The sequence below is a fragment of the Chamaea fasciata genome, unplaced genomic scaffold (assembly GCF_029207755.1).
Source record: "Chamaea fasciata isolate MVZ Bird 193981 ecotype frontalis unplaced genomic scaffold, bChaFas1.0.hap1 SCAF_16, whole genome shotgun sequence".
Classification (NCBI taxonomy): Eukaryota; Metazoa; Chordata; class Aves; order Passeriformes; family Sylviidae; genus Chamaea; species Chamaea fasciata.
In genome coordinates this window covers 542,073-565,371 of record NW_027094101.1, presented here as the reverse complement: position 1 = coordinate 565,371, position 23,299 = coordinate 542,073, and the positions used below count along the sequence as shown (strand labels likewise).

The window sequence follows — 23,299 nt, the reverse complement described above, 5'->3', positions numbered from 1 at the left end:
ATGTTGTCATTTGTTTAGCTTAAGCAACTCAAGAATTATTAAAATGCATTAGGTTATCAATTATGTGGATTGCTAGCTCATTTATATTTTCTGTCATCAGATAAAACATGTAATTAGATTTCTGGATAGAAAGTAGTTAAACAATCTGAGGAGGAAAACACTAGACTCAAAAATATTTAAATCATAAACCTCCTTCTGGTGATCTGGAAATGGAAAGAAATGTGGGTTAATTTAGGAGGGATATTTTATAATAGTAAATAAGCTGGCAATTTTCATGTGCAGTGGGGTTTGCCTTCTTAAACGTACCCAACAGTTGGCAGGATAAAATAGTTATTTCTAATGAGAACTATTTCTAATGGAAACTCTTACTAAATACATGGTTTGGTCTGGCTCCAGTGGAAGCCTGGGTAAAGGCTTTTACAGTGGCTTTTCAATGTATAAGTACAGAGGAGTCTTCTCTTTGGGAAGGTACGGACATTATGGTACTTCGGTTATCGTCAGTTGTGTAGATGTGAGTGTGCATTATTGGGGTTTTTGTTTGGGGTTTGCGGGGTCTGGTTGGTTGCTTGATTTTTTTTTTTTTAATAATTTTTATTACTTCAAATGGGTCCTGATTACAAGTAGAGTATCTGGTTGCTGTTCTGGCTCAAATAGGATGAATAGAATAGAATTGAAAGTAGAATTGGCTGAATGTCAAATTTCAATGCACGTAACGCCAGGTGATATATGTCTTGTTAACTGATGATATCCAGTCTGTATAAAACAGTTGCCTGCTGAAATAATGTTACCTTATTTGTCTTTACCACTGTGCATTTTCTCATTTCACGCAATTACTACTAAATTTTAAAGTAATTTTAACAACAAAACCCCAAACCAGCTGTCCTGGCCGTGTAATTCCCTGTCCCCGTGTCCCAGCCCATTTAACACTGGCTTCCCTTTGTCAAACACCAGCAAGCAGCTCTCAGCAGCCTCTGGCTCTTGGCCTTTCAGGTGGGGAAGTGGGAGAACAACTCCCTGAGCCTGAAGTACTCAGTGTGGCCGAGGTACAGCTCCTTCGCCGACAGCGACCCCGACGACAACCACCTGAGCATTGTCACCCTGGAGGAGGCTCCCTTTGTCATTGTGGAGGACGTGGATCCTCTCATGGAAAGCTGCCAAAAAAACACCGTGCCGTGCCGGAAATTTGTCAAGCTTAAGTGAGTAAATACACAGCATTCCCTTCTCTTTTCCTGGCTGCAAAATACGGTCCTATGTTTTCTCACTGATTCCTTCCTTCCTTCCTTCCTTCCTTCCTTCCTTCCTTCCTTCCTTCCTTCCTTCCTTCCTTCCTTCCTTCCTTCCTTCCTTCCTTCCTTCCTTCCTTCCTTCCTTCCTTCCTTCCTTCCTTCCTTCCTTCCTTCCTTCCTTCCTTCCTTCCTTCCTTCCTTCCTTCCTTCCTTCCTTCCTTCCTTCCTTCCTTCCTTCCTTCCTTCCTTCCTTCCTTCCTTCCTTCCTTCCTTCCTTCCTTCCTTCCTTCCTTCCTTCCTTCCTTCCTTCCTTCCTTCCTTCCTTCCTTCCTTCCTTCCTTCCTTCCTTCCTTCCTTCCTTCCTTCCTTCCTTCCTTCCCTCCCTCCCTCCCTCCCTCCCTCCCTCCCTCCCTCCCTCCCTCCCTCCCTCCCTCCCTCCCTCCCTCCCTCCCTCCCTCCCTTCCCTCCCTCCCCATGTCTTTGCATTCCTTATTTTCCTTCCTCTTTCTTTTTCCCTTTCCCACACGGTATGCTCTTTGCACATCCTCCTTTTTAAAGAGTTGGGAGTTTCTGGTTATACACGTGTAAGTCACATTGAGTTATTAACAAGGTAGTAAGTTTATAGTAAATTCAAAGTCAATGCGAATCAGCCTCTTTCAGTCACATGGAAGAAGATCGTGTTCCAAAGTGGGACTGTTTTAATGAGTCCTCTTTGAATTGTTTCCAGTTATGTTGAGATACGCCTGCTTTCATTAGTCTGTGAAAACTTGGAAATGTTTCCTAATGAAAATGTAAGTTTGTGCTGAAATTTGGTATGGAATAACCTACTCCAGCATAAGATACCACCGTGACTTGTCATCAAGAGAAAAGTCCCCTTCTTTCAGTGCTCCATAACTTTGGAACAGTCATCAGAAATCAGTGGGAGAGTTTCCGCATTTGTCAGTCATGTTTCACCTGCTCCATGAAATCTGTGTATTTATGAACTGAATATAACTGTATTTTTACTGGGCAGGTGTGAGGGAATATGGTGCATGTTTCTGAAGATTTCCAGAGGCTGCTAAATGGTTGTGCACATGCTTCCTGAAGTCAGAGAAATTTTATTTTTTTTGCATAACGCTACTTAGTTAATTTCTAAACCAGTTTTGTTTTCATTTTGAATTCTTCCAAAGGCTGCAAGATATTGCCTTGCCTTCTGAAGATGCTTATACTGAAAGGTTCTAGAGGTCACAAAACGAACATTTCAGGAAAAAAAGGTGAAGAGAAAACTTGCATCCGTGCACTTAGAGGCAGCCTGAAGTTCACCTTCTCCAAGTGCAGGGAATGGTGCACTTTGAGAAGATGCATCCATTTCCAGCACGGTGAACTGCTGTCCCTTTTTACAGCTTACATGTTCTTTACTTACCAAATGACATGTAGTCTGATGTCTTGAGAGTAAAAGTAATAAAAATTTAATCTAATCCTAAGAGAGAGATTAGTAAGAGCAGGCTGTATGTCTTGATGGAGCAGTGCAGTGCGTGAGGCTGGATCCTGGAGTAGAAGGATGTCATGTGAGGTAACGTTATCTCTGTGTTACGATTAGCAGGAGCTGAAGACACCATTCAGCTATAAAAGCATCCTGTGTGGTTTTTCCCCTCGATTCAGAAAAGCGTGGTCACTCACAAGAGTGGCAAAACGTTGTTTCACAGTGTGCTGTATCTTGCTGTTGTGTTGCCTCTGTTTTTCCCAGCGGGAATATTTGTGTGTGTCTTCTCTGTTGACAGCAACAAAACTAATGAGGGAACTAACGTAAAGAAGTGCTGCAAAGGATTCTGCATCGATATCTTGAAGAAGCTGTCTAAAACTGTCAAGTTCACATATGACCTGTACTTGGTGACGAATGGGAAGCATGGCAAGAAAGTCAATAACGTGTGGAATGGAATGATTGGTGAAGTAAGTTCTCTTTTAGGCGAAAGAGCTCCTAAGGAAGAGCTCGGCGATGTGTGGTCGAGCTGTCCTGGAGGGAGGAGGCGTTGTGTGCTGATTTGTGGGGTGTTCTCCCTGTGATCAGGTGGTGTATCACCGGGCAGTGATGGCTGTGGGCTCTCTCACCATCAATGAGGAGCGCTCGGAGGTCGTTGACTTTTCGGTGCCGTTTGTGGAGACCGGGATCAGTGTCATGGTGTCACGGAGCAACGGCACAGTTTCACCATCTGCTTTTCTAGGTACGAGCTCCAACCCCTTCAGATAACCTAACTGCATTTCTGTAGGGTTTGGTAGATTTAATTGTGTGTCAAGACATGTAGCACATAAACACGTTTCTGTCAAGTTTTGAGTTTTACATTAAGGAGTTTGTGCTGTGTTGACGTGCTGATTAACAAGGTTGTTAACACACGGACACAGTGCTGTTGGTTTTGGATGCTGAAAGTGAAAACCAATGACAGTGATTTCAGTATGGAAAAGAATGCCCTAAAACCTTCAGTTAGGAAAAATTAACATCCTCAACCCTTCTTCCTTACAAATTAACTTACGCTTGTTTAGCCTTTAGCCCATCATAATTTGTTAAATATACTTTTAATATTCACAAAATAGTTGAAAAACCCATTGTAGAGTTGAAGAGCAGCTTCCCTATCTTGAGTTTTAATTTCAAGCTGGTTTGGTATCAGCTACCTCTGGCATCTAAACACCACACTACTGCCCTGGAGAGCTGAGTGTTTTCCCAGTTGAGCAGTGGAGATACAGCAAAGAAATGGAAGGCTGGGCAGGGAGGAGGTGGGATCTAAAGAAATAAAGAGTCTGGGCTTCTTTCCTTGCATGCTTCTTGTTTCAGTTGTGCATTTTTCCTTTCGTTATTTCCCTCTCCTCTTTTAGTATTTATAGTTTCTTTTAGTATTTGACCTGAGTTTACCTGAAGCTGGAAAGAGAATGAGCCGTGAGGTTGTTCAAAAGTGCCCAGTGTGCTGTTACATTCTTCAAAACGTATTTGGGCCCACTGTTTTTAAAAGATATCTTGTACTGGAATAGTGACACTAAAACGATTTAGTGGAAAACTAAAAGATCAGCATATTCCAGATATCTTAGGGCGCAATTTGGAATGTTCAAGCCCATTGGGTCAGCAGTGAGGCCAGTTCTAAATTGGCAAGTGGAAGTTCTTCACTCCCCCTGAAGTTGCTCACGGACATTGAGGAGCAGATTAGTGGTGTAGTATCAGATAGAAGCAGGCAAATAATTGAATTTTCTTACACAAGAGTCATCATTTAGCCACAGAGCTTATTTCTCGTATCTGTTCCATAAAAGCACATTACAGGGATGATGCAAGTAAATATGACACAGTGAGTAACCAAATAATTTCCCAAATGTGGTGATACCTAAGTAGATTTGGTTGATGTTTGATATGAATGAAAGACTTTAAAGTGAAATTGCTAGAAACTGTACTTGTAATGAAAATACTCAGAGAGTATCTTTTTATTTCTTTGAGTCATTGAGTTGTAAAGTTAATTTTTTAGATTGCAGTTGCAGCATGCTGAAATGACCATTGGAAATAAGAATTGGGGTGTTTTCTAAAGTGCAAATGCAGTTGATTTTTTACTTATCTCTTCAAAACCTGTTTACAGCCGCCATCAAAAGAGAAGCTGCTTTTGCATTTTCCACAAGCAACAGAGTTATTAGATTTCTAAAATGCGTTTAATGTTATTGGTTTAGTTGGATGTGTATATAACTCAGAAGAAACAAAAATAACCCCTTCTCATAAAGCTCTCTAAAATAGCTCTGCTTTTGAAGAAATCTGATTTACTGCACCAATAAATCAAGTCCATACTCTCAGAAGTGTGCTCTGTTCTTTTCAGGCATAGATGAAGCTGCCAGTTTGCTGGAATTGACTGTGTATTTTGATGAGGTGTGCGTAGTAGTAAAATGTTTTGCCTTGCAAAATACTATCAGGCAGATAACTGAATATATTCACAGACTGATTTTGTTTCAATTAAGTGAATGTCTGAGAATGGAGTCATCTTACGTAAGTCTTTTAGAAGATTTTTAAAAAATCTGTCAAATACGATATAATTTTTAAGGATCAGGGTTTGATTACTGTTCCTGAAATATCTGGGTTTGTGAATTATTTCTATGAATGTGGACGAGTACAGGATTTTGTGTGACTAGATTTTTCCAGTCAGTTGTTGTGTCCAGTAGATCTGAGTAACTGATGGGCTGTGACAGCCTCTTCCTCGTTATCTGCCGTGTTCTCATTCTGATGTGTCTCCTTCAAATGAGAATTTTATCCATGTTAAAATATTTTTCACATGGTACTAGAAATCATATGTACTAGATCTACAAATACTTTTCTTTAATGATTCTGTGGAGTTTTGGTTCAACTTCATTTAAACAACCAAACGAAAAAAGGGAAACCTTAAATCTCCATTTCTGTATTTTTCAGAGGGAAGGTTCATCGGTGAGGTCAGTTTTCTTTTCTGGAGGCATTGACGGAATAGCAAATTTATGCCCCTCTTTATTTAATGTATTCCTTAAATACTGGTTTTGTTGGTGGGAGGTGGGACACTAAGACATCTTTTTCCTTGCTTGATACTCTCTGTTGTCAGTCATTTGAAATATACAAGTCATATATTAGGTTTTTTTCTGCTATATTATAGCTTTACTGAAAATTCCTTTAAAACCTGCTGCTTGCCTGAGGGAAGTTCCCCCTCTATCCTTAGAGAATCAAAGCACAGTGCTGAATGTGTAATTGGATCTCTGGTGTGACAGGAAGATCGACTTTATTATTCAGTTGATTTTGCACTTGTTCAATCTTACTGCTTGCTATTCCAAATAGCTTTTTGTTTTCCTATTGCTTCTATTAATTCTCCACCTCATTACCAGGCTCCTTAAATTATTAAAGAGAATTCTGCTTAAACTCTTGTTTATAGCTCACTTTTGTACATTGGCTTGTTTTGCCCTTTGCCTTCTTTAGATTTTGACAAATTACCATTGCTGTTTCTATACTGTTGCCTTTGATAAGGGTTTTATCAGCCTTGCTTCCTTCTGTGAGAATGCTGTCAAAATTTTATGGTAGTTCTACATGAATTCCAATCTAATCCAGTCACTAACTGAATTCAGAAAATATTTTTTAGGCTGTCTTTGGCTGTATAATGCCACTTCCCTGTGTGCAGCTACATAGATCTTTCTCTGCCTTCTACAAATCCTGTTCTTTTCCTAACTTACCATTCTCTCCCAAACAAATAATTATAGTACTTGAAAGAACTTCATACCCTGTCTTAAAAATAAAATAATTAATTGAAAAAATACTGCTCCTTTGCAAGGGGAAAGTTTGGTTTGGTTTATAATGTCCCTGCTTTGCCTTTTTAGTTAGCCATCCAAAATCACCAGTTTGGGGCTATTTGTTATTTGGTCTTGTCTAAGTTCAAGATTTCTGAAGAAATCACAGCAAAGACAAAAGATCTCACGAGTCTTCTGTGCTTGGGCACAAGTTATTGAATTTAATTCTATTCTGGGTGGTCGTCTGAACTTGGGCAGGGCTCAGGTTGGGCTGTTGGGCTCAGCACACCTCAGCTCAGTCACTGTCATTTCCTGCAATGAGGAAAGAAGTTTCAGTGATTCTAATCTTAAATTCAATGAATAAGCTACGAGAGAAGAATTTCTTGGGCTTTCAGATACAGACAAAGCATTTGAATACACTTAATTTTCAGTAATTTCAAGTGTGTCTTGAGTCTATCCTAATTAGGAATAGTATGCTAGATTTTTCTCACACTTCAGAGCATGCTTACACATGTTTTATTTGCACAAGTTATGATGTAAAGTGCCCCAAATAAATTGGCCTGATAAAGAGAGATTACTGTGCCATGGTAATCTTAGAGATATCCTTGTACCAAGGCAGCTGCCACAGGGACTCCTGCAATTACAGGAAACTCCTGAAACTGTGGTTGGGAAAGATGATATTTGATATCGATACCGAGTTCTTTCCAAAAGTTGGTGCTCAGTCTGGTATTTGAAACTGCTTTTAGTTTTATGCTCCAACCTACTTCTTTTACTTAATCATGGTTCTTCTCTCTTTCAAACTGACATCCAATTTTCCATAAACCCTTTTGATTTCAGTAATTTGCTCCCAGATGAGAATGAGACATTCAAAAGGATGTGTTTGCAATTGATAAAAATATCAGCTTCACTGCAGGTAGATGAAAGTTAAAACAGAGAGAAAAGGATCCTGAAACAAAAGCATTTAGTTTGAATGCAAGTATTTATCTTTTCTCCTCTAACACTTTTTGTTGGGTAGAAAACAAGAGAGAAGTCTACTTCCCTGAATTACCAAATGTATTTAACATATGGTTAATTGCTTTAGCTTTGCAGAAACACAGTCATAGTGGCTGGACCATTCTGTTGATAAATTTATATAATACAGGATGAATAGACACAGCAACCTGATTGTGGGCTGAATGAGCCGCGAGTCAAAGCAGTTATGTGCCACTCAGTGTCAAAGAAAAGTGTGCAGCCTTTTGTTTTTAATTGCAGCTTACACTTAAGCTTTTGACTTAATGGGTTTTGTCTACGTATACTAACAGCAGTGCATTATGTATTGCTTAGTTATTTGCAGGTATTTTTGTTGGAAAAAGCGAATGTAGAGGAAGCTGCTGGGCTTGCCTAGGCGAGGACATTAGAATTCCTGTGCTGTGACTGGTTTAATGAACTGTGTTTCTGTTTCTCCTGTCTGTTTTGCTGCAGAGCCTTTTAGTGCTTCTGTCTGGGTGATGATGTTTGTGATGCTTCTCATCGTGTCCGCCATGGCTGTCTTTATATTTGAGTACTTTAGTCCTGTAGGATACAACAGGAACTTAGCACAAGGGAGAGGTAAGATTTGCATTTTACTCAACTCCATGTCTATTAAAAAGTCATATATTTCCCATCCCTGGCTCTCCATCTTTTCAAGTAAACATAACATAGGAATAAACCAGTGAAATTACCTATGAAACTGTTTGTGTCCTTCACTTTAAGTATGATTTCTTGAAGGCTTATATGCTCATGTTTATAATTCCAACTCAGTGGAATAAAGACAGAGAGCAGGGTAGGTGGTATCAGAGTTTTATTCAGACAATGTTTGGTTACTACACACCATCAGTTGTAATGTGTCAGCTTCAAAAAGCAGTGAAATATGTTCTGCTCCTGACTACTACAAATTCACGACCTGTTCAGAGAAGGTTACCTAAAATCCTGTGGTCTCCTGGACAGTGTGAAAAATAACAGTTACATTGTTCATAGTTTTGTATAGTCCCTGTCAAAAGTCAGATGAACTCTTAGCCTTGAAATGAGGCCCCTGGCAGAATGGCATTGCTCCTTCCTTGGTTATGGAAACTTCATTTTCCAAACAGACAAGCTCTGTATTAACTCTTTCTCAGTGAAAGTTGCACTTTGGCTCAAGAGTGAGGATTCCATGTGTCATGATGCCCTCATCCTCCCATTTCTTAAATGACTTTTGAGAGTGCAGCCTTTTTTAAAATTTCTAAATCGTTCTTGCCTTGTTTCGTAGCAAGAGATCTTCCAGCTTGGTGAACGCAGTTCTGGGCACTGTTAAAAGCAAATGATTTCTTCTAGACAATGGCTGGCTTGTTCCCTGGAAAAGTGGATCATTGTAATGTTCAGATGATGTTATCATTTTAATAAGGTGGTAAATGTGTAACCTCTGTCTGAAATAAACACTGTGTTAAGAGAGGGGAAATCAAAGGTGAATATAGACACTGAGGATCCAGGGCCTTGGCTGTTCTTCTCTGTGCCACCTCATGTGCCTGGATTGATTATTTAGTGTACTTACAGGTGCAAAGACATGTTATGGCCCTAGACCATCCCAACGTAGCTCTAAAGACTTGCCACAAATCCAGCTGCCATTAATTTCAAACCTGGAATATTTTGTTTTAAAAAGAATTATATATCTTCTCTCATTTCCCTGGGCATTTTTTACAGGATGAAGCTCAGTGGGAATACAATCTCCAGTGGCAAAAACAGAATTTTAGATTGCTCCCCTGGCATATAATTTCTGTAGCACTGTAGCTCAGAAAAACACATTATCCCTGCATCAGCTCAGTCCTTAATGTGTCTAGAAGGTAGTTTCATAAACCAAAAGTCAGCTCCATTGTGTTTATTTTACTGCACTCTATTTTCCTAGTGCTGCTGCAGAATGGGAGCGTAATCTAAGATGTAGAGCTTGACTGCATTGTGAAATATTTGCACTGCAATAGAGAGTATTTCTACTGAAATGAGAATATGCACTGAGTATACCCACTTAGGGTTTTATTATTGTAAGAATCATTGAATTATTATTAAAATAAATTGTAGTTAAATGAGTATCTAAATCTATATTTGTAATGTGCATCCCCTTGGATAAAGAGACAGGGCAGGGAAGGAGGTAAAGTTACAGATTTCTGCATCAGAGCTTATTGACTAAATTGCAGTTGAACTGAAAAAGGGATAATTATAAGTAGGCCAAATGAGTCACAGTCAGGGGAGGCCCGCTTCTCTCCACTGAGGGTACAGGGAGTCTGGCTGATGAGCAGTGTGTGATTGCATGGTACTTACCTAGAGCTGGGTGAGAAAAACTGCCCTTGAGTCTCACAAATGAGGCCTTGGGAGTGGACGGTGACATTGCTAATCCATTGCTGCCCCCTGTGAGCCTGGGGGCAGCCTGCTGGCCGCTTCCAGCTTTGGGATGAATGAAAAGAGGACTGGAAATAGAAATAACAAAAATTACAGAGCGGCTTAGCTGGGACAGAATTTTACCTGTAATGTCAACACATTTGGAGCCACAGAACTGACTCTGAACATGTGAGGCAGCCAGAGCCTGGCTTGCTCTAAATTCCGTGTCTATACAGGTAGCTCCTTTGTTCTGTCTTTCTGATTCATGCTCTGAGTACAAAGGTGCTTAAAAGTAGGTGACACATTCACACACTTTGATCTTAAAAATGCTTACATAATGTTCAAAAAGCATAATGTTGGATGACTGGAAATGATAAAAATAATGTGGGTAAGAAAAGTACTAGAATTGGATCATTAAGACTTAAACCTCCAGCTTTCCATTTCTCATGTCTGCTGGCAGAGAAGACTGACAGGGCAGCGCTGTGGCACATTTCTTCCTGCAGGAGACATACCAGCCTGCTTCTCCTCCAAACCTATGCTTTCCATTTTCATCTTAAGACTTTTGAACCATATGCTATGTAGAAACGTGCTGAATTATGTTTTAACAATGTGGAAGTTGTTGTCATTGCAGTGGAGGTAAATGGAGGTAAATCCTGTGATTATATTGGGAGTGCAGTGAATAAATACTGAAATATTTTCTAACCGTGTCTCTGGGACGAATGGGTTGTCCCTTCATGGTATATTGGCAAGGTTTAATTTCACTGCAGCTGAACCAACTGCTCTTTGCAATTGCAGATCCCCACGGGCCATCCTTCACCATTGGAAAGGCAGTGTGGTTGCTGTGGGGCTTGGTCTTCAACAACTCTGTGCCTGTGCAAAACCCCAAGGGGACGACGAGTAAAATCATGGTGTCAGTCTGGGCCTTCTTTGCTGTCATCTTCCTGGCCAGTTACACTGCTAACTTAGCTGCCTTTATGATTCAAGAGGAGTTTGTCGACCAAGTGACTGGGTTGAGCGATAAAAAGGTGGGTATTCAGCTCAAAAACGTCCGTTCTCCATAATCCCTCTACAAATTTGTACTTCGTGATAAAAACTCTGAGCAAGATAATGAACTGAAACTGGACGGTTTCCTTCTGAGGGCAAGTGCGAACTTCACCAACAAACCTAAGAACCAAAGCATGAAAATGTCAGTGTGTCTTCAAAACGTCTGAGTTGCCTATTCAAAAGTAGATGCATTAACTGAAAATTACCTTTATTTTATGACAGAAATCAATTAGTGTTTGGTTAAAAAGAATGCCTCACCAATATAAAAAGCTCAAAAAATTTGGTGTGATATTAGTAATATATTAATAGAGAAAAGCCCAGGGATATTAGTAATACATTAATAGAAAAAAAGCCCATTTGCAAAATCATTGTGATGGATATGCACAACATACTTTTGTAGAGTCTGTGCCCAGTTGTTTGAAAATGAAACAAAATATTGACATTAAGAAGAAATATTTAAATACAGTATAGCCCAGGGGACAGCTTCACAAAAGGTTTTCTCAAAGGACAGAAAATAAAGGAAATTGTTGCCAAAAACAAACCAAAAAGGCAACATCTCAGCCTCGTCTGTTTTTTTGTTTTAACTGCTTTTTATGACCAGCCTTTGATTGATTGCCTGGTATATCAAAGGAAGCACGGCTAGGGGAAAGATAAAAAGAAACAAAAAATGGTAATAGTTTTGTTTTCATTAAATTGTGTTGTCACACAACCTTTGAAAGAGCATAAAAATTGTTAAATACCCCTCTATTTTAAGATAACGTTCTTAGAAGAGACAGATAAATGGCATTCTGTCTTGGGGATAAAAGAAAGGAGATTTGAGAAACGTCTGTCTCCTGATGGTGAGAAGGAGCAGAGCATCTTCTGGGTTTTGGCAGGGTTTGCCTTGCACCTGGCACAGCAGTGGGCTCAGGTCTGACCATGCTCCCTCACCTTCCCCTCCTCACTGCCTCTCTGCCACGGGGCTGGAAATGTCAGCTCCTGGTCTGTGGCTTTTGGCTAAGAACTTCCTTAGTTTTGTCATTTTTTCCATTCTGACTGCTAAGTGGGATTTCATTTCCACAAAAAGCAAAATAAAAATAGAAATTATACTTGAATCAGAAAATACCATCTGTTCCTGTGTGGTCTGCTGATCATTTATTTGATCTGCCACCTTTGTTTCTATTTTTCGGCTCTTCAAACTTTGCTTGAAGCACATAGAGATAAGTCAGGGAAGCCATGCCTTTTCTGATTAAATGAAAGAAGTTAGAAATCCAGAAGAGCAATGAGCTGTTTCAGAACATTCTTCTTGTCATACATAGGTTTTACCTCCTCCACAATCCTGTGGTTTCTTGGATTTAAAAAAAATCAAACAATTTGGGATAATTTATGGGAACCTAAAAAAAAATAAAAAAAAAATAAAAAAAAAAATAAAAACCCAACCCCCCACTTCTGGGCTGGTAAATCAGTTTGTTATTCTTCTCTCCCACTTCTCCCACTGCCGCACCTGAAGAATCAAGCTCTTCTGTGAATGCTGTACTGCCAGTGCAATAAAGTGTTTCCAGTTAGTCATACTGAGGCATCCCCATGTGCTGGAAAAATCAGGAAAAAGCCCTCTCTGAGCAGCCATCCCTGACCCTCAGCATTCAGTGCTGTCCCGGTCAGGAAGAATGTTGCACTCTTATCAGCTGGTTCACCAGATTTGCTGATGTGATGATGTGTTACTTACCCCTCGGTGCTTTAAGACCTCTTTATAGGGACGAGGATCCCTTGCAGTGTTGCTAATGAATTTGTGAATGCCACGTCAGCAGAGTGTCACCCAGAAATACATGGCACAGCATGTGCTGGAGTTGGGAGGGGTGGGTGTTCATCAACTCAAATGATTCAGCAAATGAGAAGAAAATTATATTTTGACATTCTTGTGTAGGTAATAGATGCTCAAAAGCTTCATCTTCATGAAAAGGTACAGAAAATGAGTCCAAAGTACCCAGCAAAGACTGAAATTTGAGACCATTTGTGCCTGTTTCATGCAATGAAAGAGGAAAAGAATTGCTAGAGGAGAGTAGGTAGCCATGGGCAGAGCTGTCTTGCAGAGGGTTGATGTGCCACAGATCAGAATTGCCTCACGTACACGTGGTCCAGGAGCTTCTCTTCAGCCTTAACAGGAAACCTTAATGATGCTTAACTTACAGGCTCCTTGTTTTTGCAAGATTCCCAGTGTTCTGGCAGCCCTGGCTTTCTGTTCCTGTGCCCGGGGATGGCACAAGCTGTGCAGTGCCCGGGCTGTGCCTGTGTGGCAGCAGAGCAGCAGAGGCGAAGGCAGCGAGGGTGGGCGCGGAGGGAGAGCCTCTGAGCCCAGCCCCTCTCAGCGCTGCCCAGTGTCAAACCCTTCCTGGGCTTCCTGGGGGTGCGCAGGCACAGCTTCGTCCCTGCATTTTTTATCCCTGCACTGCAGTAGCCGATGCTCAGAGGAACAGTCTTGGAGTGAGTGACGGCTGTATCTTTGTAGGATCGCAGGTCAGAATGCCAGGTCCCCATCTGGTAAAAGAGGGAAGGAGAGGGTTCAAATGCTGCCCTGGTTCCATGCTTTGGTTTTCTGATATTCTTTTCCCTGCGAATTTTCTGTGAACAGGAGAAATGTTTTTGTAACTGTGACTTTGTTACTCATTCCTTTTCCTAGCAGGGACTTCTTCTTGATGTCCCTCTGGTCTGACCAATGTGAGTGAAGAGGTTTTGCCTTTGTTTCACCAATCAAATTGGTCTGTGTGAAAAAAGGAGACACATCCCGAAAATAAAGGAGTCATTTTCAGCCTGCTGAATCTCAGAGTCTGTGTCGTTGTGGTGTAAAACAGCGTCAGTTCAAGTATCAGTGTTCTTCTGTCACTCCAAACGAGTTGTAATTTCTGCTATCAGCAGCAGATTATTTACTGTTTTCTACTATTTTAGTGATGTTTCCCACAGTTCCTTAAAAACTCCAGAACAATCGCAAACAGCTGCTCTCAACACCAGCCTTTTCAGGCAAGCAAGTAAATCTTTCAGGTAAATCAGTATGTAATGTTTCTGAATGATCACTTTGCTGGCTGAATGAAATTGCCAGTTTTATTCAGGCATGTAGAAAAAGATAAAAGCAGAGGACTGGAGTTGTGTTGCCATGTGCTGCGGTTCTGTCGGGTGGCAGAGCAGAGTTCTGTTGGGTGGCAGAGCAGGGGGAGACAAGAACGAATTGGTCACTCTTTAGAATAACAGTAGATCTCTCCGCTGGGACTCAAACAAAGTTCAAGAATTTTGTCCATGATTTAAAAGATTACCATTCCATGAAATGTCAAGGAAGAAAATTATTTCCTAGCAAACGCGATGTACTTTGTTTCTCATCATGGGACTTCAGGGAAAATGAATGCATGGAGAGCCTTGATCTTTTTTTTTTTTCTTTTCTTTTCTCTTGTCTGCCACGTAGATCTTTGCTGCAGTCACAGACAGTGACAGTCTGTATTCTCCAGAGGTGGCAGTTCATGGAATATAAGTTCAATATTATTGATGAAAACTTTATTCACCTCAGATATGAGTGCAGTGTTAGTAAAAAGATTGAAACCTCTTTCTTCTTTACAAGTGGCCTGTGAGCAGGCAGTAGTAGCAGATGATGGTTTCAAAAAATAATCCCTTTGTGAGTGATAAAATTTGTTGGTTGGTGCCAAGAAATTCCAGTCTGTGGATGGGGTTTGGAACTATTAATCTGCTTTTTAACTCTGTGACTTTTGAATGAACTTGGGCTTTTTATCCATCCTTCTCTTCTGCAGAAATATTTTTGTCTTCCACGACTGTTCAATTTGAACAGATGCGTTAATTCTTTCAACTATTCCTATGAGAGGAAATGCCTCCCAACATCCTAGATTCATATGAATGTTCTTGAAAAGTGAGACTATTTAAAACCAAAATCCATTTTGAAAATACCAGAATACTCCACCATAACGTCCCTGTTTCCCCAGTTCCCCTGCCATCCCCCAGTTACTCTGCCATACTGGGAACTGAGCTTGCAGAATGCTCAGCACAGCTGAATTTCCATAAATTTCCAGCAATATAAGGAGCAGCAAGCCTTACAGGTCCTGAACTGACAGTGTTTGTTTAATAATTTTTTTCTAGTTCTATTGACTGGCAGATTTAGGAGATACGTGAAGCCATCTCAATACATCAGAGATACATTATCTCTCGATTTAAATAAAGTTGATAGCAAGCTACATTTATATCAGTAGAATCTCTGGACATATATTTAAAAGCAGGGTTTGTTTCAGTGCTGCATAATAAACTCAGAAAGGGAGGTAGCAAATATAGACTACGAATCATGAGTAGTGTACAGTGTAATTTTGGTACATGGGTCAATTACTATGTGTAAAAGTAGTAGCAAAGTTATAATTTAAACAGTAAAGCTGAAAAGGGAAAATGAGGAAAGTAAGACATCTGTTAGCTAAACAAATAGAGAAAAATAGAGTTCATTCCTTTATGCTTTGTCAAAATATGCTTAATTAAAATGAAGCATTTAATTGTAGTTCTGTAACAAGAAAATGGTGCTGCAGCAGTAATTTCACAGTCAAGGTTTGATGGAATTGAAAATATTCCCAGTTTTTGTATAAACCCATTTATGTTCTCTTTGCAAATTGGCACTGGGTCTTGGGAATTCTTGATGCCCTGAGACCAACTGTTAAAAAGAGAAATATTTCGTAGGGAGCCCCAAAGGAATCAGCAGCTGTATAAATATTAGGCGTCTCTTGCAGCACAGGATATATAGATTGCTCTTCTAACTTCAACAATAAAAACAGAGTGCATTTTACTGTGGAATTTACGGGTGACTGCTTTTATCAATGCTCAATTCAATTTCCTCATTAGCCAGTAGTTCCCCTAATCGGGGTGACCTTTTCCATTTGTTTCTTTAAGAGACATTTTAATCTTAGATTGCCCCTTGGGTTTTAAAGGCAGATGTTGAAAAGGTGCATATAAAATTTCCAGGTCTGTTAGCAAAAAGTTTGTGTGAGATTATTTGAAGGATTGCCAAGTGTGAATGTGCCCTGAGCTATTGCCATTCCTTTGCAGATACCCCCGGCTGCTTCGTCTGTGCTGATGCAATAGTGACAGAGAGAGCAAAATTGTGGAATAAGCCTATGTGCCCTCAGGGAGACGGTTGGCAGTTGTGAATGGTAGGAGGAGCAGGGACTAGGATCATAGGTGTGAGAGCTCCAGAAGCCCTTCTCTCATCAAGCTGTGCAGTTGCTGAGCCCCTGTGGAAGCTGCAGGAGCTGTGATTCCCCTCCAGTCCGGGGTGGAAGGAAACTCCCTCACCTTGCCTGTCCCTGGCACAGCTTCCTGCAATTCCTGGCACCCTCCAGGGCTGGGGCATTGGGCTCCATGTCGAGTACTGTGGACGGTCCCTTTCCCATCACAATGTCCCAGCTGAGATCGAAGGGTGAACTGACTGTCAGCAAAATCCTCTTTTCCTGTGGTTGCAGTTTACCGGAGTGCTTGGGCTCTCCAGGGAGATGTTGGCAGATGAGGATCTGCTCCAGTTTCTGCCGTAGTGCAAAGCATGGGACAGAGTCACATTTGAGTGGCAGAGTGGAGCTGGTTTTAATCTGGAAGTAGATTATGTTCAGTTAGTGTGAAGATAGTTTCTGGTATTATAGACCTGAATTAACCCCCAGCGTTTGCCTAGAAGGAATTTGAGGCAACTTAACACAAATTCTGTCTTTTTCAACCTGAAATTGCCCTTCTTCACATTTTGGATGCCTGAAACACTTTGCTTATCCCCTTTATCTCCAGTTTCAAAGGCCACATGATTATTCTCCTCCTTTTCGGTTTGGAACGGTCCCAAATGGAAGCACTGAGAGGAATATCCGGAACAACTACCCTGATATGCACCTTTACATGACCAAGTTTAACCAGAAGGGAGTCGAAGATGCCTTGGTCAGCTTGAAAACTGGGTGAGTTTTTCCCATGGTTTTTAAAGAATGCTGTAAACTTTTCAGAAGCAGGGAATTATTGATCTGTACTTACTGTGATACTGAACAGACTCATGTCAGACTGCTGTGTAGTACATGCTGCTTTTTTTTTTCCCCAACTGCACTGTACAGTTATCAAAAAGGAAAATGAATGATTGTGATTTCTTTGGTTGTTTTAAAATTACATGGTAGCTTCAATGTCCTATGAGAAGTACGTTCAAAGTTCAGAATTAATGTTTCTTAAATTTGAAGACAGTACAGTCTCTTGTTATCTTTGCAGTGCTGCCTTATCCTGCTTCTGACAACCTTGGTAAATATTCTGGTAAATATTATTGTCCTTCTGTCTTAAGATCTGAGATTTAGACTCGACTGCCATCCATCCTTTTTCTCTCTGAAGTAGCCCAACCTGCCTGGTTGAACAAAGATACAGATTTGCATTCTTAATCCTCCAAAAGTATGAGAGTGACTCATTGCTCATGTAATTATTCATCTGGGTGACAGAAATCTGCTACCTCTAAACATTTGGGCTTGATAGCATCATGATTACATTTATTAATAATACAGTAATAATGATAATTTCTCAATATAGGCTTTTTAGGTTTCGTTTTGAAGTGAGAAGTTGCTGTAGTGGGTTTCAGTGTATATACTCTAGGGGCTGGTACAAGGAACGTCTCCCCTGCTGTTATTTATGGGAGCGCAGGACACGTTTCTTTCTATACTAAAATACCCTGTTACTTTTGATCCTTTCTGGGGAACTGCTTATCCTTTTAATTTTTACTCCCCTTTTGCCAAACCTGTGTGGGAGTGTATTACTTAAGCAAAACACTTTGAAATCCCAAAATCTTTCCTTAGAGTGAAGATTCCCTTCTTTAAAAAGTTGCTCTCCCAGCTGTTTCCTTCTCTTCTGTCTCCTTGCTGCTGTCTGGACTCTGTCTGCCCTCATTTCCCCAGGCATTCTCAGCTGGCACTTGCCATCCCAGGACAGATGTGGAGCACTGTGTGAGATCAGCCTTGCCCAGGGGCTCCCAAACTGCAGCTCCTGCTCGGAGCCTGCGCAAGTTCCATTTCCTGGGTGACGGCTGAGCTATGCGTTAGAGACAGACAGCTGGATCCTACCGTTCCTGCTGGGAATTTCTCAAGGAGGAGATGTCCTGATTTCAGCCATTTGTAGGACTTGTTCTGTTGGATGGACGGTTTATTTAGGGGATGCATACTGCCTGTACTTTTCACCAACCATTTGTGCTCCTGAAAGCCCTGAAAAGCTGCTGTTGGCTTGAAAATCGGGCCACTGTCAGACACTTGAGTGTGAAAACGGGGGGGCCAACCTGACTCCGGGGTGGTTCAGGATGCTCACTAAATCTCAAGCTGGCTGCTCCTGGGCCAGCTGATGGTCCTCCTCAAAAGCTTTGCTCCTTTTGACAGCATCATCTATTCATTTTTGACAGGTTCCTTTTCCCCTGCTGAAGTTTCTTTCCTGTTCTAAGTGATTTCTCTGTGTGGACGTCCCCAGGTGTCTGCCTTGCTCCCCTTGACTGGTATTTCTGTAGCAGATGGTACAAATAAACTTCTGGGTCAGTACAAGTAACTGCTGCCTCCAGCTGTGCTCCTTGGGATTTTGTCTGGTGGCCCCTGCAGAAGGATTGTTCAGCAGGGTGTCAGCTGCTTTCCGACTCATATTCTTCAAAAACAAATTTTCATTTTTTCTGCCAAATTTTCTCTTCTTCAGCATACAGAACTGTATCTTCTTTCTCTCCCCCTCACGATTTCACTGACCAAATTCTTTCTCTCTTTCATGTAAAATTTGCCCTTTCATTTTTGAGACATCTTTAACTTCCTTCCCTCCCTGATTCACTGGATTCCATGATATTTAGTACATCTGGAGTCTATGTTTCTATGGCTCTTTTGAGGATGACTCATCTCTTCTTCCTCAAACTGCTTCTGCTTCCAAACAAATATATAATTTCTATTTTTCCTCCTCGGTGTTTGTGTTCTGTTCACCTTATTACAGATAATTTGTCTCTTTTCATCTTTGTCTCTTTCCAAAACTAGTCCTGTACTTTTATCTTTTTTTTTTTTTTCATTCTCGTCCTTGGGGATACAAAAAGCAACTTTCCTTGTGCATGGTAAGGGTTGCAACTTCTGCACAGCTTTCTGAAAATGAACTATCTGATAATTTTAGTCATAGTCTGTAGACCTAGAAGAACTTGCAGAGAGTCTGGTTGATAATTGCTGCTGCAAGTTAAAATAAATATGAACTGTGTTATCCCTGCAGAGTGTTTGTATAACCTATATTTCCAATCTCACTTTAAAAACTGCTTTTGCCTAATTGAAGATGTGAGGTTTGGTCCCTTTTAATTACTTTTGTATAGTGTTTGATTCTAATCTCAAGGTGGGGCAAAATATACCAGCAGTGGGGCAATGCCTAATGACTGAACAATGCCATACGTGTGATCTGAATGGAATGAAATGATAAAGTGGCATCTTGTCACAGTTCAGTCTGGTTTTGCTGTATCTCAAACAAAGTCTTTTGATCAACTTTAATTAGCATTAATGTCTTGAGATGTATTGGGAATATCTTGATCTTTGAGACCATTGTGTTTAATACATAATCTTACTGAGCTGAACTGGAAGGAGAAAGCTGGAAGAAAAGAAACGTAAATTTTCAGATGCGCAGATTTCTGAAAACAAATTCAAATCCAAACTGCTGTTTTGTGGGGGGTTTTTTTTATTTGTTTGTTTTTTATCTTGCTTTCTTTCAACAAATGGAAAATCAGCTGCTTCAGTCCACTTGCTAATGTGGCCAGAAAAAGCCTTGATGGGGGGAGAAATATGGATAGAAATACGTGTAAAACAAATGGTATTCCTGCCTTTATTTCCTGGCCAGGTGTAAAGGTTGGATAAGACTTGTGTTGGAGTATTGCTGTACCTGCAGAGGTGAGAGCGCTCACATCTGTGTTTGGGAAGCCTTGAAAACACACCCAGCCCCTTTCTGGTTTCATCTTTGAGAGGTGAAGCTGGTACTGTCTCAGAAATCAACATACAAGGAAAGCATCTGCCTTTGTTTGTTTTAATTAGAACAAGCAACTTCACTGCATGGGCAATAGGCTTGGACCTATCCTGGTCAATTAGCATCAAAAATGTTTCAGATCATCACCTGGGAAATGCTGCAAATCAAAGTGGAAATGAGATTTTTGTGTTAGTCTGACATTGACATTATACCTGCTCCCTCAGGTGAATCCCCATAGGGGGTTCACTGCAGCTTACTCATGAAGGCTTGTTGCCATCAGGGGTGAAGGCAAAGTTATCAGCTTTATTGGTTTTGCCTCTTTGATACAAAATCAACCTTTGTTTCTGAAAAGATCTTAAAAAAAAATCTGTAAAGACTCGGTAATATCCATCTCTTGCCACTAGGGTCTTATTTCTGAGATTCACAGGTGTATTTCTCAGGAAGCTGCTGAAACACCGTTTGAGCAACAGCAGAACTTTATTAATTGAATGTGTCAGTTTGCAACCAGGCCTGTTAAAAAGGAAAATCTTGTTACTGAAGTACTCCTTAATAATTTTCAAAATGGCAAAATATTGTCCCTTCTTCAATGCAGTTTGCTACTGAAAATAATCTTGATCTTACAAGCTTGTCAAAAAGTGTACTTGTGTTTTTCACTAAATTTCATGCATTTAAGGGATCAGGTGGTCCACATGTGCTGTGCTACGTGCAGAGCTTGGGATTGTTCCTTAGGCAGGACCGAGCAGCCCAGGGCTTCTGGAGGGTTTTGTTCTTAATGAGAGCAGAAATGGCAGTTGTTGCCCCGAGCATTACTCCGAAGAGCAGAGTCTGTAAGGCATTGGCTGATGTGCTCTCTGCCAGAGCCGAGGAGGCTCCTCCGAGCTCTTGAGATGCTTATTGATCAAATACAGCCTTAAAAACGCATCACAAGCATTTCTGTCCGTGCTGCACGTAATTGATCTGCATTTCTAGAGCCTCTGTACCAGGGAGACAGATCCTATTGACTGCGCTTCTTGAAGAGAAAATAAGTTCCCGAATAGGAAGTTGTTAATTATTGTGCTCTTTGCAGTGGCTCTTTGGGTGTGCTTCCTTCTGTTTGCCCGGCTGTATTTTTCCTGAAGAGATTATAGTTAAGGAACACCATCTTTTTGCGGGCAAAGCAACCTTGAAGTTGCAGTTCTCTGGTGTGGGTTGTATGAGCTCGTAGCTCTTGAGTTTGCAGGAAGCGTTTCTATTTGTGGCTGTAAAACTGTCAAGAGGAGAAATCGCAATGGCAATAAACTGGAGATGCATTTCATGTTGTCACCTTTGCCACAGCACATCTACAGTGGCACATAGTCTGGGATTTAACTGCTAATGGCTGAAATGAGAAAATTTAATTGGGAGAGGCTCTTTTTACTGTAGGGATAAAATAGGAATTGTTCGCCTGCCTGTTGCCTGTCACTTCCTTTCAAGGGAGCTGCAGGAATGAATCCCTGGTGTTCCCCAGGCAAGCAGCCCCATGTGCAGCTGCAGATGCCCTGGCTGTCGTGAGGGCTTTACAGCTTTTATTGCCAGCCGCGGCCGTGGCTGTGTGCTCAGGGATTTGATGCTGAAGTTTACTTGGGACTTCATCTGCCTTCCTGTTGAAGACAGCAGTGCGTGTGTCGATACACATCAGTTGAACACCTTATTCCCACGTCCTCTCTGATGTGCTGGTGGAATTACAGAGCTGCTTGGAAAGGCTGCTGTGGTGGCAGCGTGTCTGCACTGCCACAGCCACAGCCACAGCAGGAACTGCCTCAGCTGTGTTGGGTTACCAGATGTGAAGGGTTACATCCCCATGATTTATGAGCTGCCCCTGAGGAGCTGCTCTCAGCCTGCAGGCTGGCCTGAGCTGTCACTTTGACAGGGACACGTGGTGGTTGTATCCTCGGCATCCTTCAATGATAAGCTACAGTGCCAGCAGCAACACCTGGAAGCATCGAACTGAGCAGTGCAAATGGCGTGAGGAGTTGTTTCCTCCCTGCGAGCCCAGTCTCCATGTGAAAAGAACATGATTATTAACGTGTGTTGTAGAATCTCACAGCACTAAGCAGAGAGAGTGCAGGAGAAGACCCCAGAAGGCCCCAATGGCCTTTTAACCCCGTCTGTGAGTTTATTGGCCTGAATTGGATTTTTGTTGTTCTCACAGTGATTATAAATTATCCATTTCACAGCTTTGCGCACTCTGTTATTTGTTGAACAAATACAACCAGGTCAGAGGCTGAGCTGGCAGCTTCTGCAGTGTGGCACGGGCATAACCAGGAGGCAAACATCCCTGTTCCTGTCAGCTGCAGCACAGTTGAGATTGTGCCCAGCAGGTCCTACTGCTAATTAGGACTGCCAATTAAAGCACTGATGTGCCTAAAGTTAAAATCAAGCCCAACTTGTCTTTTAGGCAGCCAGCTGACATCTCTCCACTTCAATGCAAACCCAATTTCAATATTTTCATTTTATTTTTATAGAAAATTTTTCATCCAAGTTTTCACCAGAGGAGAAACTTCCTAGTTTTTTTTCTTTCTGAGATTCAAAACTTTTCACCTCAAAAGAGGAGGGCAAGCTGTGAGAGAAGTCTGTTTGAAGGAAAAATGATATATTTCAATTTTTCCATAAAATCACAAATTCTTCATTGTTCCCATGGGGATACAATAGCAGCTTACAACCAGAAGTCACAGAAATGTCGAAACTTTTAAGAATTTTCCAGGGATGGTTAACTCTGAAGAGTGTTTGAAGGGGAAAGGAAGAGGTCTCTAGGCAGCCTTAGATATCTGTAGTCTTAGTAATTTATTGCTTGTTACCCTCCAGGATGCCTGTTATGCTGATGAAGAGAGGGCACCCTGTGGGGGTGCTCTCATCGTATAAACACAGGGGAAGCATCTAAGTCAAGGAGCACTGGACAAAGATCCCAAACTACCTGGGAGAGCAGATGTTTGCAGTGCTCCAGGGTATCTTATCACTATCAATTTTGACAGTAAGCACTAAACTATTGTACAAATACAAATACACTTCCCTTAAAACTGTCTGAAGGAGCTAAAATGTGAATACCAGTTTCCTTCCTGACCTTCTGAAAAAAAAAAAATCTCTGCTAAACAGTTTGGCCCGTTCAGGATTTTCTGTCCTGGCTGACCAAGTTCAGACAACTTCTGCAATCAATAACTTCATTTAATTTGGCATCAGATGGCTGGGGTAACTTATTTTCAATTTACATTATGCTGCTTTCTGTGGTGTTTTAATCTAATGTGTGTTTCAGTGTTCACTCTGATGTTCGTTTTGGCATTGCGCTCTGCAGGGAATGATTTCCGATGGATGTTCCAGCTGTAGCCACACAAGCTAAGAATCGGAAAGCTGGTTTGCAACTGGGCAACTGCTGTCTGTGCCAGAGGGCTGCAGAGATGTGAAAACATCTAAATTTGCTGTTGCATCTAGGAACATTTTTCAGA

The 23,299-nt window shown here is 41.2% G+C and overlaps 1 protein-coding gene across 1 annotated transcript in view; it reads left to right on the top strand.

Moving 5' to 3' along the window:
- Window positions 1–23,299, top strand: part of GRIN2A (glutamate ionotropic receptor NMDA type subunit 2A) — a 157,603-nt gene that overhangs the window by 111,090 nt on the left and 23,214 nt on the right. The window contains exons 6-11 of the mRNA XM_066197714.1: window positions 991–1,196; window positions 2,987–3,155; window positions 3,274–3,427; window positions 7,929–8,054; window positions 10,626–10,855; window positions 16,656–16,816. Coding sequence (XP_066053811.1) covers window positions 991–1,196; window positions 2,987–3,155; window positions 3,274–3,427; window positions 7,929–8,054; window positions 10,626–10,855; window positions 16,656–16,816 — 1,046 coding nt within the window. The remainder of the gene's footprint in view (window positions 1–990; window positions 1,197–2,986; window positions 3,156–3,273; window positions 3,428–7,928; window positions 8,055–10,625; window positions 10,856–16,655; window positions 16,817–23,299) is intronic.